Source organism: Ceratina calcarata, unplaced genomic scaffold, assembly GCF_001652005.2.
Source record: "Ceratina calcarata isolate Rehan_Ccalc_2016 unplaced genomic scaffold, ASM165200v1 scaffold72.2, whole genome shotgun sequence".
NCBI lineage: Eukaryota > Metazoa > Arthropoda > Insecta > Hymenoptera > Apidae > Ceratina > Ceratina calcarata.
Genome location: NW_017178472.1, coordinates 1,645,479 through 1,660,777, shown reverse-complemented (window position 1 = coordinate 1,660,777; position 15,299 = coordinate 1,645,479). Strand labels below are relative to the sequence as shown.

Here is a 15,299-nt window from a genome sequence, read left to right as displayed (position 1 = left end):
AACATTTTACCGAAAAATGTTTGAAAAGTCACGTATCTAGAAGGCATGTATAAGTGATATATTTTCTAAGGTCATATGTATATTCTGTGCATATAGGATAAGTAGAAGAATTACAAAATACAGCTTTTTATTTAATAGTAATATTTAATTTATTAAACACTTTTCCTACAGGCTTTATACAGAACATTTTCATTGACCTGTTACTGTATAGCGGAGCATATTTCTGGCTATATTTGTAACCATAAGTAAATTAAATTCACTTTTTAGAAGTAAGTCCAGTTATAGGATTAGCTTCAAGTATTTGCATACGTTCCAATTGTGCAAGTCTATGTTCCTCGTCAAAGGTTATCGGTAATGGTGGATATGCTGCAAGATTTCATCAATTTATAACTGACATCTCCTCAGAATCAACTTATTTAACTTGTAAGTTATATGAAAGGAGCTACAAGTAGTTGTAGATTCTTGATAAAACTTACCAAACGTTTTAAGGAAATAGACTACCCAAATACTAAACGAAACACCTATTAGAGCTAATCCAAAAGTTGCCCTCGTGTCTCCTGTAGGTGCCTGGAATTCACTAAACGTTTGACGATAGCTCGCTCTGTACAGTGTTTTCTTTTCTTCAATTGACAACTTTTTCCAGTCACCCTTCTCTTTTTCTCTTAATGCCTAGTCAAACACGTATCAACTTGTATTGACTTTGTGATATACACAATGAAATTAAAATATTGATTACAAGATATTAATTACTTAGAAATGAAATTGTTACAAGAATTATAATTGATAGTCACTTTACCATTACGTCCGGTGTGTTTGGCTTGAAACGAATTGCAGGCATCGGGAAATCGGCTCTATCCAAGTAAGTTGGTTCTCCATTGTATCCGTGACCCACTATGTCCCTATTCCCAATTCTGTTCATGGTCTCGGGTAACGATGTCATCCCACGAACACCCATTGGGACACTTTGTCGCAAATATGAAATTAAAATCCTATTTGCCATTTTTGACTGAAACCATAAGTTTGTTCCTTAGTGTTTGCAATATTGTCTAAAAAATTCAATTAAAAATCATCCTACGAATATTCGATACAACTATTAGTACAAGTTTGTTCCTTAATACTTGTAATACTAGGTAAAAAATTTATATACGAATGTTCGATACAATTGTCATCGTCATAAAAATATCGTCTGCAAAATATTATTTTATACAAATTGACACACACGCGTAAAAATTGGGTTAAAAATGAAACAAATACCAATACTTAACTAAAGCTCATAAATTTAATTTAATAAATTTCTAAGAGCACTTGATTTTCAGATAACGTTATATACTGACTGCTGTATTAAGTGGTTACCTAATACGAGTGTATTTCAAAGTCCTACAAAAACTTAACAACCGAACTAAAAGGAATTTGTATTAACCAAAGTTGATGCATTAATGTACGATCAGTGCAATGTTATTTACAATTAATGCCAACAACTAAAAATTTAGTAATTACTTCATAAAAACTTACTTCGCTCGCCGATTTCGATTATAAGAGAAGAAAGATGGCTACTGCAAGAACGGGTTTCTACTCAGTGCTCAATAAATAGTGTGCACAAATACATACAAGTTTATATTATATACATGTACAAATATCGAAGTTAAACTATCGATATATGCACCTGACCATTGGTTTTTAAATATCTTTGTGTTTTTTACTTATCTTAAAATATTTGACTTGTATTTTTCGTATTTGGCGTACATTTTACAGGAATAAGTTGCATACGATGTTCTCTTCTACATCAATGAATGTTTATATTTAATGAAAAGCAGATTTTACAAATGCAGTTTGACGTTTACATTATTAAACAGTCAATACATCATATCACGAAGTGTTAATAATTTTGGAATCACATATTAGTTTGCTTCATATACGAAATTGAAATCTGTATATTTCGCCTGACTTCAGAGATTTTTAATTGATTCATTTCACATTCCTTTTAATTCATTGTTACCTTTTTACGCAAATTCATGTGAAATGTTTAAATAAATCTACGTTATCAACTAAGTGAATTGCTATACAAGTCCGCCATACAGTCTCTATTCCTGGCTATAGGATCGCATAATGCGTGCATGTGTGGTTATAGCTGGTAGATATAAACCAATATAAACTTGCGGTCGCTTACGGCAGGCATGGCGTTAGCCAACTCGTGTGTCATCGTGTGTTGCAGATGAGAAGTGTGGCATAATTGTACAACGTCTTGAAATCTACATGTTACATATTAATGAAAAACTTTTTATACAACTTTTAACGAGAGGTGAGGACTGGTAACACGAGTGGTTCGTAAAATATAAAACGATAAGGTACTTGTGAATCGAGCGATGTTGAAAGATGTAGCAGTGTGAGGTTTTGATATGGCGGCAAATTTTACTTTAGACGATGATTCGTTGCAAACACTGTCTGTGCTATTTAATTATTTTATCGGTTGCTCGAACGCGAGGATCTTACGCTCGCGTCGAATTTCAATCCGAAAACGGGTTCGTTCCGTGTTGTCGCATTGGTAAATTGAAATAACTGAACGTATACGTGCATCTCTACATTTTGAAGCACAGTGGCGACGTATCATGGCGGCGAAATTTTCTTAACTGCGGTTGTGTATCTTGATTGTTTTCATACTTAATACGTACGCCAAGGAATTTCTTTGTAAAGCAACACATTTGGTAAATGAATATATTGCGCATGAAATTATTCTCGTAAACGGCTACTCGTTATGATTAAACTAATGCAACTCTATTGCATCAGACAGACATAATATGTAATTGAAGTATCCACTATGTACATGTAACATTTACAATGAGATTATGACTTAAATGTGAAATTTTTAAGCAGCAGCTTTCTGTTAACAGAAAACACGAATGTAGTTTTGCTCCAACATCTTATTCATCTTCCTTGTTTTTTTAAGATTCAAGATGAACAAGCGCCGTAGAACATCTTCAGTTGCAAGTCGAGGCACAGAAGATGATGGTGATGACATACCGCCTGAGCCGACAAAGAGACGGAAAAAATTAGATCCTGTAAGTTGTTCTACAATATCTCTAGCAAATATTTTAATATAAATAAGCAAAAACTAATGTTCATGTACAGAGCGATTTGTGCCAACAATTATATGACGTACTACGTAATCAAAAAAAAGAAGATGGAACATTATTATGTGATGCATTTATACGTGTGCCTAAACGTAGACAAGAACCAGGTTATTATGAAGTTGTAACAAATCCTATAGACCTATTAAAGGTTATTATATTTAATGAAAAGCAGATTTTACAAATGCAGTTTGACGTTTACATTATTAAACAGTCAATACATCATATCACGAAGTGTTAATAATTTTGGAATCACATATTAGTTTGCTTCATATACGAAATTGAAATCTGTATATTTCGCCTGACTTCAGAGATTTTTAATTGATTCATTTCACATTCCTTTTAATTCATTGTTACCTTTTTACGCAAATTCATGTGAAATGTTTAAATAAATCTACGTTATCAACTAAGTGAATTGCTATACAAGTCCGCCATACAGTCTCTATTCCTGGCTATAGGATCGCATAATGCGTGCATGTGTGGTTATAGCTGGTAGATATAAACCAATATAAACTTGCGGTCGCTTACGGCAGGCATGGCGTTAGCCAACTCGTGTGTCATCGTGTGTTGCAGATGAGAAGTGTGGCATAATTGTACAACGTCTTGAAATCTACATGTTACATATTAATGAAAAACTTTTTATACAACTTTTAACGAGAGGTGAGGACTGGTAACACGAGTGGTTCGTAAAATATAAAACGATAAGGTACTTGTGAATCGAGCGATGTTGAAAGATGTAGCAGTGTGAGGTTTTGATATGGCGGCAAATTTTACTTTAGACGATGATTCGTTGCAAACACTGTCTGTGCTATTTAATTATTTTATCGGTTGCTCGAACGCGAGGATCTTACGCTCGCGTCGAATTTCAATCCGAAAACGGGTTCGTTCCGTGTTGTCGCATTGGTAAATTGAAATAACTGAACGTATACGTGCATCTCTACATTTTGAAGCACAGTGGCGACGTATCATGGCGGCGAAATTTTCTTAACTGCGGTTGTGTATCTTGATTGTTTTCATACTTAATACGTACGCCAAGGAATTTCTTTGTAAAGCAACACATTTGGTAAATGAATATATTGCGCATGAAATTATTCTCGTAAACGGCTACTCGTTATGATTAAACTAATGCAACTCTATTGCATCAGACAGACATAATATGTAATTGAAGTATCCACTATGTACATGTAACATTTACAATGAGATTATGACTTAAATGTGAAATTTTTAAGCAGCAGCTTTCTGTTAACAGAAAACACGAATGTAGTTTTGCTCCAACATCTTATTCATCTTCCTTGTTTTTTTAAGATTCAAGATGAACAAGCGCCGTAGAACATCTTCAGTTGCAAGTCGAGGCACAGAAGATGATGGTGATGACATACCGCCTGAGCCGACAAAGAGACGGAAAAAATTAGATCCTGTAAGTTGTTCTACAATATCTCTAGCAAATATTTTAATATAAATAAGCAAAAACTAATGTTCATGTACAGAGCGATTTGTGCCAACAATTATATGACGTACTACGTAATCAAAAAAAAGAAGATGGAACATTATTATGTGATGCATTTATACGTGTGCCTAAACGTAGACAAGAACCAGGTTATTATGAAGTTGTAACAAATCCTATAGACCTATTAAAGGTTCAACAGAAACTAAAAACAGATGAATATAGGGACATGGATGATTTGGCAGCTGATATTCAACTTATGGTTAATAATGCGAAAGCCTTTTATATGGTAATACATATGAACGATACGTACTAAGTTCACATTTAGATTAAGTTCATGCTTATGTTAATAAAACTGTTTTATTGATATAGCGTACGTCTCCTGAATACAAAGATGCTACTGAACTCTGGGAATTATGTGTAAATACAAAAAATCGTATTATGGAAGAGTATGAAGAGTCAGAGCCTAAAGGGAAACTTATTTTAAAAGTTGGACGACTGGTAAGTTGAAGTATTATTATACACGATAGTTAATTTCTAAAGTTGTGCGAGAACTCGATGATTGGATCAGGACGGAATGGCTTGAAAACATTTCTAAAAATATTCCAAATTCCTAAAAATTTTGATGACTTGATTACCGTTATGAGATCGAATAAAATCATGTTGTGACATTTTCGATATTTAGGCGTTCTCAAAAATCACATAAAACTTATTCATTTACTCTGATTTGTACTTATTTAATGTGTTAGTGTTGAGTTATAGAAGTTGGAAAATGGAATGAAAGTAGTATACCAAATGTGTCTACCAAATTAGCCTTCTTAGATGAAAACTGGAAATAAAATATCATAATTATTACATTCTGAATGTTTTCGAGAATCCTGAACATTTTCGGAAATCCCGAAATTTTCGAAAAACTGTCCCGATCCCCATAAAAATTCTTGTCCGTACACATTTTCGGGTGCTTCCACATCTCCATTAATTTCCAAGTGTTAAATGCAATATCGATTGTGTAGGCTAGAAAAGCTACGATAAAGCAAGAAGACGCAGAAGATACGTCTGAGAGTTCTACGAATCCCGACGAGGAGACGATCCAACAATTTGAAGATCTATTTGCGGCAGTTATGATGGCTACGGATCCATCTGACAATAATAGGCCATTGCATACTATGTTTCAACTTAAACCTTCGAAAAAAGTTCGATTATTTCTTTTATTTATCAGATAGTAGTGTGTCGTCGAGTTAAATGAATTTACTTGTACGAAGAACGTTACGTTTTCAGTTATATCCAGAGTATTACGATGTAATTGAAACACCGGTGGACTTGAAGACAGTCGCAAGGAAGATACAAGAAGGAATTTACAGTTGCACCGCCGACATGGAGAAGGATTTGATGTTGATGTGTCGTAACGCTTGCCAGTTTAACGAGCCTGGCTCTCAAATCTACAAAGATGCGAAACTATTGAAAAAGATCATTACCGCGGCGGCGAGAAAACAGGATATCGGATTCAGCAGCTCTGTCCCAAAAATCGCGACGACCGCGCCGTCGACTCGAAGTAAAAGAGGAAGCCGTACTATGGCGCAATCGTTAATAGCTCAAACAGCAGCTTTGCGGGACGAAGATGAAGAGAGCGACGATGAAGAGGAAGAAGCTGCGGAGACCGAAGAAGCTGACAATCCACAGTGGCAATTGTTTCAGACTATCAGAACTGCGCCTAACAATCAAGGTACTTTTGGTAATATAACCGACACAGCTATGATAAAACTAATATAATAATATCGACTGAATTACTTCGAATTTATTCAGGAGTTAGAATGAGTGAATATTTTTGGAAACTACCATCGAAGAGGTTGTACCCTGACTATTACAAAATGATCAAGAATCCGATTTCTTTACTACAAATTCGTACAAAAATAAAGGTAAGTAATGTAAATTCAGAACGCTTTATATTTAACGAACTGTTTTTCATTCATCACTCTTGCAGAAAGGTGAATACGGTACTGTCAGCGAAGTGGCTGGCGATATGAACATCATGTTTGAAAATGCCAAGAAGTATAATATTCATACTTCTAGACTATATAAGGTATTAAATGTTCACTTCAAGTTCACCTTCTCGTTCCAATTTTCAGTTTAATTAATCATTCATATCTTAACGTTCCAGTGCGCTGTAAAGCTACAAAAAATTATGCAGGAGAAAGTCCAAGAGCTGCTAGAATTCGATCAGGTAAATAAAACTTTAGATTAAATAGAAATTCATTTTTTGCAATATTATATTCAGGAAGTGGAGTAGGATTAAGTGTAATTGTACTTATAGGATTCGGACTCTGACAGTGAATTTGAAAATAGTTCCCATCAACCGAAACTGATTAAGCGCGCTTCGAATTTGTTAACGCGTGGCAAATACAAGGATAATATACCATTGAAGAAACGGTTATACACGCTAGTTAAATGCGTCATAGAATACGTTGTAAGTAATTCCAATTGTAATAACCGATACCGTAGCTTATGAATACAGAATTTATTGCGATGCAGTGCGAAGATGGCCGGCAGCCAATGTTAATGTTCATGGAAAAACCGTCGAAGAAATTATATCCCGATTATTATCAAGTGATAGCAGAGCCGATCGACATGTTACAAATCGAAGCTAATATCAAGGCAGAAAAGTATCAGAGCGAAAACGAGTTGATACAAGATTTTAAGGTACGCGTTACTTCTAAAGTGCTACGTATATGGATTGTGTTTCATATTTATGTCTGTAACTTTTTCTGTGGTTTAGTTAATGTTTAATAATTGTCGCCAATATAATGAAGAAGGTTCTTTAATATACGAAGACGCGAATACCCTTGAAAGAGTTTTAATGGATAAGGTAAAAGAGTTGGGTCCTTTGGATGGGCCAAGAGGAACAAAATCAAGTGGATCTACACCCACTAGAAATATTGGGTAAGTAGTAGAACTGTGTAATATAAAAACTGGCGCTAAGACTAACCGAATATACATACAAAATCCGGATATTACAAATGGCTTTTTATTACGTCCAGAAACTAAGGTGCATCTTGGTTTTCACTAATGAATTGATAAGGATGTGTGTATCTGTATTTTCGAATATCCGGATAATTGTCCCAGCCTTAATAAAGATATTAACTGCGATTGATCTATAAAAATTTGCAAAAAGAGTAAACAATTTATTGTCATTGTAATGTAATAGGAGACTTAAAAGAGTTGTGCCATTGCATCTACAAAAATTGAAAACTATGTACGACACCATAAAAGATTACCACGACGCTAAGGGAAGGCAGTTGTCGTTAATTTTTATGAAATTACCAAATAAAAATGAATACCCCGATTATTACGAGGTAATTAAACAACCGATGAACATGGAGAAAATAGCTTCCGCTTTAAAGAATAATGGATACGAGAATTTGGATGAACTCGTGTCAGACTTCATATTGATGTTCGACAATGCCTGCAAGTACAATGAACCCGACTCGCAAATATACAAGGTTCGTGTATTATTCATTTTTAATATATTTAATGCATTACTTATTTACGTATGTATTGACTACATCTGTCAAAATGGCCATAATAATCGTTTTTCTAAAAAAGAAGAGATAATTGTTGGTAATTGTTTGCTGTGTTTTCTGATAAAAATGCATCATAAAAATTGTTTAAAATAAAAATTATCATGCTTGTTTTTAAAGAGTTAGAAACCCTCCGTTAAAATTTAAAGTAAAGTAATTCGTAGGGATCGTATCGAACTGATAATACGTAAGTTTAGTTCGATTGAAATTTCGCGCTAAAACCTGGAAAGCTCGATCTGTTTATGGTCATAGTTTTTAAGGTTACGTGAAGTTAGCTTCGTTTGGAGCTTTGTCTGTCCTCTTAGCTTCTTCGATAGAACGATTTTATGAAATAACAATTAATTTGACGCGAGAGTAAATAGTAATAACGAAATTTGTGTACATATGGAATTTTATTAATGGGATAAATTTAAACGAAATACATGGAATGGTGTTCAGTGAATGTCTACAATAGTCAGAAGTTTGCACGTTTTTTACGTGCATCTATTGTTGCTCAGGATGTTCGAGCAAGGAAATATCAATAATGAGTTTTCTGTGCAAAAGACATTAAAAGTTCGACCTTGTTTCATTCGTTTTATGAAAGATAAGGAAGTAAATCAACATTTGTCAAAAAAATGCAGGAAGAGCGACACCGAAGTAAACAGCATTCTCTTCTCAGAATATTATTCATTCAATAGTCTTGTTTTACCATGTTCTCATTTTTAACTTCATCAAGTGCAATTTGTACAAATCTTATTTTAGGATGCTTTAATCCTTCAAAGATTGGTTCTTCAAACCAAGTTACAATTGAGTGAAGACGAGGAAAGTGTGCCTGACGTGGCAGCTGCGGTTCAAGAAATATTGGCTACCATCTTCACTGCTCTTTATAATCATCAAGATGAGGAAGGAAGGTGTTACTCAGATTCTATGGCAGAACTTCCAGAACATGATATTGTTGATGGCAAGAAGTGTGTTATCTTTAGTTTGAATTATATTGATGCTTTCTATTCTTAAGATCATATTTCAGCAAGTGTATACAACATAATCATATGATCGTGTTGTACTCTCTATGGAAATACAATGCTGTTGTATTAAGTGAATTATCCCTGAAATTCAATTACATTAGACATGTCTGCTGAGATACGATGTTACGAATAGGAAGCGTCGATGAATTACATAATAATTTCAATTGCAATTAATGCCATTCTTAAACATCAGGGTACGAGGACTGTCGTTAGATTTAATTAAGAGGAGGCTGGACCGAGGAGTGTACAAGCGGTTAGATCGGTTTCAAGAAGATGTGTTTACGTGTTTAGAAAGGGCTAGAAGACTATCGCGTACAGATTCACAGCCTTTTGAGGACAGCGTAGAGCTTCAAGCATTTTTTTTACGTACTCGCGATGATGTAACTCGTAGCGGAGATCTTTTGCATTCACCAGCCCTTAACTATACCCTTCTCGATCTTTCAACGCAAGTTGCAGAATTAAAACGCATCAAGCAGCAGCAAGAATTGTCATTGCCTAATGAAGACGAAAGTTGTGACGGAAATGAAACGAAAGTACGTAAACATAAGAGAATAGGCCGAGCGTCCAGTATATTTTTGTTAAACCTGTAGAAGATGGAAAAAACATGTTTTCGACGAGTTCTTCCACAGGCCGATAGAAACAAAACAACTCTTCCACCCATTTCCTTTTTCTCAATCGCCTAGCTTCAAGTCTCCCATTTGGGCACTCGGTCTATTTTCGTACATTTATGACAACATTGCAAAATAAAGCATGTAACACTTTAATAATGAAACATGTTTGATATATTTATCCTGTTTATTTAGGATTCTGAAACGAACACAAACACGGAAGGAATTAATAGTGATAGCGGCGCGTCCATGAGTTTTAATCAAGAAGTTTATAGAGCTGGTGATTTCGCGTACATAGAGCCCACGGAAAGAGGCATGGAGTACAGCGTCGTTCTCATAGAACGTCTCTGGACAAACGGGGAGGGTCAACAAATGTTATATGGCAACTTATTTTATAGACCGAGCGAGACTTATCACGTAGCGTCTAGAAAATTTCTTGATAAAGAATTATTTAAGAGCGACGCTCACGTAGCCGTACCTTTGGCCAAAGTAGCTGGAAGATGTTGTGTGTTAAGTGTTAAGGATTATTTTCGAATGCAACCTGAAGGTTTTTTGGAGAAGGATGTGTACGTGTGTGAATCGCGATATTCTACGAAAGCGAGGGCTTTTAAGAAGATTAAAGTATGGAATTTTGATCCGGATCATTTAAAATTAATTCCAAGAGAGAAACCGTTGGAGCCAAAACGAGTGATATCGGTTTACAAGGAGAGGCTGGAAAAGCACAAAGAGGAAATAGCCGAGTTGGAAGAAGGAGAAAAATTGATGGAGAAGGAAAGACCTGTATGTATCGTATTTTTATGTTACAATTATAGCTTTATTAATGGATTTCTTTAATTGTAGAATGTTATATTGTACAATTCAGAAGACACAGAAAATACTTACTACGAACAATACAATACGTGCGCGGGCCCGATAAAAACTGGCGATTTTGTTTATGTAGCAACGGATGGAGGTAGACAACAAATTGCGCAGGTCGATGCTGTTTGGTCGACAAAAGAGTACGTGACATATTGATTACAATAAATAAATATAATTTGTTAATTAAATCTAATCACTTGATTCAATTTTAGTGGAAAATGTTACTTCAAGGGTCCGTGGCTGTTAATGCCCGCGGAAGTGCCACATGCTCCTACAAAATTATTTTACAAACAAGAACTTTTTTTGTCTACGGTCGATGGTACTCACCCTATCGTGGCCGTCGTTGGGAAATCTGCTGTGCTGGATTACGGAGAGTACATTTGCAGTAAGTACTTGCAAAGATGATTCGTACAAATTGAAAGAATGAGCAGACGTTAGATGTTTCTTTAAAAAAATTTTGTATAGGTCGACCAACGGAAATCCCGGAAGACGATGTATATATTTGCGAATCGTTGTATGACGAAAGTAAAAGCCTGATGAAGAAACTCGGGCAAGAGGGTCTGAAGAAATTTCACCACAGTTCAGCAGTGACCGAGGATGAGATTTACTTCTTCCGGAGGCCCATCAACCCAGCCAAGGTACATAGAAATCTCGATTATTCGCAGAGTTCGAATAACAACGTACATTATTTGATATGCTTGTTATTTGACGCGCGACTAACTGAAGTATCATTGCTTTGCATGTGATGTGTGTGTTGTAGGTACCGGGCGACGTGGCTCAAACGCAAAATCAAGTCAAGTCTGTTACCTCTAGCTCGACTCAATTCGAAATGGTAATTGTTTACGTATCAATTTCTTACATTCTACTAACAAGATAGCGGAGTTGCATGTTCTTTCGAATAAGAAATCACATGCAAGCTCCTCGTTACTGTGAATGACTTACGTTGAGAGGTTGGCCAATGCCACCGTTCTGTATAGAAACATTGACTTGCATGTGATGTAGGTTTCGTATTAACTTTTATCGAAGCATGTGTACCCATTTTATGCCGGCATATTCATTTTACTTTCTCTTTATTTTTTGGTACATTTTCATTTTCTTTTGTTTACGTATCTTACGAGACGCCGTACTCTTCTACATAGTACTTGCGTAGGACTAGATAAATGATATTTTTCATGGATTTCAATTCAGAGCACCTGTTGGGTTTATCTCTAAACATGTGTATGTACAATACATATACAATGTATATGTAGAATACCACCGAAAAGTCTCGCTTCCATGTCACTCTAACCCAAATAATATAAAGACGAAGCGTTACGCTTTAAATGGAATGTATCCGGTACTAATACAATAGATATTTAGAAATTGTTCAAACGTTCAGTAGCTCGATTCTAAAATAGGATATCCAGCGCATTTGAGTATTTTACAATTGGATTCGAATCGATTATCTATGAGGGATGATAATGAATGATAACATTTGTATACCTCGCGATAGCTGTGGGTCGGGGGTGAAGTCTGTCCGGAAGATTGTTACGTTGAATCTAAATTTGATTGGAGAAGAAGAAAATTTGTCGTATTACATTCGGTAACGGATAATAAAGGTAACATAAACATAAATGGTATAGGAAGCATCACCATTGTTACCGAAGCTGGAAGCCGATGTGCTAGGCATGGGAGTAGGATTAGGCGTGGGAGTAGGAGTAGGAGTTGGGGAGGACAGCATGGACGCCGGTGGTCCACCGTCCGTTGGATCTGCAGAAGCTCAACCGGTGCTCTCCAATACTCAGACACCCGTGTCGACCAAAAAGGTAGGCTTGATCGTGACATTATTTCCTATACGACTTGATCACACACCAGTCGCGTTTCGTTTATAATTTCAGTTTACTTAATTTACTTGTTTTCTGTTTAGAAAAATATGCCAGCATATACATATAGTTTTTGGTTTTGCACCGTTTCTACTTTTTTGTTAATCTAACATTAGAACGACATATTAGATGTTCTACCTCTGAACGTAAACGAATATATACATATATATTTATATATATTTATATATATATGTATATCGATATTTATGTATCAATTTATTCGTTTCCATAAGACGGTGGCATTATAATTTGTGTTTTCTTCTGTTTAGAAAACGGCGGGTAAGAAATTAGTTACGGGCTATATTTTATATTCGAGTAAAATGCGAACGCAGATTACGCAAAACAATCCTGAATCGTCCTTTGGGGAGATTAGCAGAATTGTTGGCAACGAGGTATTTATTTATTTTTTTACTGTTTCATTTTTTAATTTTACTACTATAAGCATTTCTCTGAAGAAGAAGGAAAGTATGCAGATTATTCGCGTTGCGAACATATACATATTTTCGAGTATCTATTGTAACACATTAAATGGAGTGCATCATTCTGCATGCTTTATCTTTCTTTCAAATGTGACTCGTCCTTTTCAAGGCTATGATTCTCTAATTATTTTATATTTCAAATTTCAAATCATGAGAAAAGGTTTGAGAAAAATTCCTTATTAATGTATATCAAAACGTATGCATAGAAGAAATTGTTAAACAAACGTTTCTCTTTGTATTGCAGTGGAGGAAATTGCCGGCGGGGGAGAAACAAGCTTGGGAAGAAAGGGCAATTAAAATGAATGAGGATGGCGGCCAACTTAAAGGAAACAACGTCTCGGTAACGACTAACGCTTTGCAAGATGTAGTTTACGAATGTTGCTGGGACAATTGCGATTGGCAATTCGAGGATATGACCGATTGTATCGACCACTGCATCGCCGAACAAAACGGACACGTTCAGTCGTCGTTTGTTAATGCCGCGAATGGTACGTGTTATACAGGGTATAACACAAAGAGCGGGACATCAAAGAAATAAAACGTGCAATTTTTACGTTCCATATATAGATGTCGAGTTTCAATGTCAATGGCGAGGTTGCGGTCGTACGAAAAAATCTGTCCCTCCGTTCCCGAGCGTGCAGAGACTCGCGAGGCACGTTAAGGAAGTGCATATTCTTAAGTCGAACGGACGTATCATACCTCCATCGGAAAGAAGCAAGTATGATATCGAAAAGATGTGATAGATCAATTTTTCATATTTACATAATACATATTATTATCTTTATTTTTATTGCAGGAACTATATGCCATCGAAAGGGCCAACAGTATTGCCACCAATGGAAACCGGTAATTTTTTAAATCAGATTATTGTCCTTCTATTCCAATTTTTAATTACTGTTTCTATTGTAGAAACATCAGCGGCCGCAACGCAAACGAGTAATGTCCCTGTGGTTAAGCAACCAGAGCCTATGTTTGTTGCTGTTCCTCCAAGACCAAGTCGCGTACTGCACTCAGATGCCTATTTACGGTAAATCGAATCGTCATCGCATGTTTTTCCGAAAGTCGATGTGTAATGTTACGTAAGTCATTTTCTTTTAATTCTCAGATATATTGAAGCATTGAACGTAGAAAATCGATACATATCAAACTGGGATAAACAGATGAATGCTACACCCGAGAACACGCAAATTCCTGATGTAACGAAATTGCCTGCGGAATGGTTGGGCAACGGTGTGGGTAACCATGGGAACGTGGTGAACGCCTTATGGACGCTCAGGAACATGATGATGCGAGATGTGTTAGCCATCAATAAAACTTTATAGTTTATAACTCGTTAAGAGAGATCTATTAATCTTTAATATTCGATGCTACCTTTAAAAAAGAAACTGCAATTTTCAGGTCCGTCGATGCTAGATGAAAGACTGAAGACTTGTCATTTCGAACGAGCGTATTTATATTTCTACATCCTTCTTTTTCGTCTCATTTCACTTAAAATGTATAACTTAATCATAATGACCATTCATTTAGCGACATTTCTCGAATTTATAATTAAAGTTAACTAGAAAATCGAATTTTACATTACGAAATTCATAGATCTGCAATGTATATTTATTTCGATTATAATTTAGCAGATTATAAGGAAAGTTAATTTCAATTTCTTATTATCTTGGTAAATAAAAGAAAATGGAAGAGGTGCTGCGAGCATTATTTTCGATATATATCATCTATGGATCTGTTAGGAGTAGGAGAAACGGAAACGTTGCGCTGTAAGAATGGCCACTTTGTAAATACTTCGCTAATTCTTCATTTTAACTTTCATAAAAAGAAAGAATTTTGTATTTTGTGTGTCGCGCATCAATGAAAGTGTGACTTGAGAATTTCTTGTATTGATATTGTAAAATGGAACTGTATTGTACATACAAAAAAGTAATGCACACTTTAGAAATGAGCCCGACATAGATAATAACTAAATACTATCTATTGTAATTATGAATGTTAATTTCATGACAACAGCAATCGTAAATTTTTAATGTAATATTTTCACTTACTTTTTTAAAGGATCTTTGATATAAAAAAAAATAACTATTCGATAATCTGTTATTCGCTATCTTTTATATGATATTATTTCGGTCGTTTCAACGAGGTAGTATTATTCAAATTGTACATAATTAGAAATGATAGTAATTTTCTAAAGTATAACAATTACAGAAACATTTGACATTGTTACTGTTACTTCCTAAAGATTACAGAAAAACATGGTCGATACAACACTTATCTGATCTTTCTTACTGTATTACTTATGAATAAAAAGGACATTTCTTTATAACAAGAAACTGAATGGTGC

General features: G+C 35.2%; 2 protein-coding genes across 3 annotated transcripts; one reads left to right on the top strand and one right to left on the bottom strand.

Moving 5' to 3' along the window:
• Nucleotides 1-124: 124 nt before the first annotated feature.
• Nucleotides 125-2,215, bottom strand: LOC108630313 (cytochrome c oxidase subunit 4 isoform 1, mitochondrial). 2 transcript variants are annotated; one of them, XM_026817993.1, is made up of 4 exons: nucleotides 2,168-2,215; nucleotides 797-1,006; nucleotides 477-669; nucleotides 125-366 (listed from the first exon to the last, which is right to left on the bottom strand). In XM_026817993.1, exons 1-4 carry the CDS (start codon nucleotides 2,198-2,200, stop codon nucleotides 257-259), a joined length of 546 nt encoding a protein of 181 aa, XP_026673794.1. In that variant the 5' UTR covers nucleotides 2,201-2,215; the 3' UTR covers nucleotides 125-256. The 2 variants fall into 2 exon arrangements, with proteins under 2 accessions (XP_026673794.1, XP_017889005.1); XM_018033516.2 differs by lacking the exon at nucleotides 2,168-2,215 and adding an exon at nucleotides 1,513-1,619.
• A 2,222-nt stretch (nucleotides 2,216-4,437) lies between these two features.
• On the top strand, nucleotides 4,438-15,288 carry polybromo (protein). Its single transcript, XM_026817977.1, has 26 exons — nucleotides 4,438-4,542; nucleotides 4,613-4,858; nucleotides 4,942-5,070; nucleotides 5,583-5,762; nucleotides 5,848-6,292; nucleotides 6,373-6,485; nucleotides 6,551-6,649; nucleotides 6,728-6,790; nucleotides 6,881-7,033; nucleotides 7,099-7,266; nucleotides 7,343-7,506; nucleotides 7,772-8,066; nucleotides 8,886-9,091; nucleotides 9,342-9,681; nucleotides 9,952-10,536; nucleotides 10,597-10,754; nucleotides 10,827-10,999; nucleotides 11,080-11,252; nucleotides 11,375-11,446; nucleotides 12,237-12,419; nucleotides 12,746-12,868; nucleotides 13,200-13,443; nucleotides 13,523-13,673; nucleotides 13,752-13,801; nucleotides 13,865-13,982; nucleotides 14,061-15,288. Exons 1-26 carry the CDS (start codon nucleotides 4,438-4,440, stop codon nucleotides 14,275-14,277), a joined length of 4,953 nt encoding a protein of 1,650 aa, XP_026673778.1. The 3' UTR covers nucleotides 14,278-15,288.
• Nucleotides 15,289-15,299: the final 11 nt, after the last annotated feature.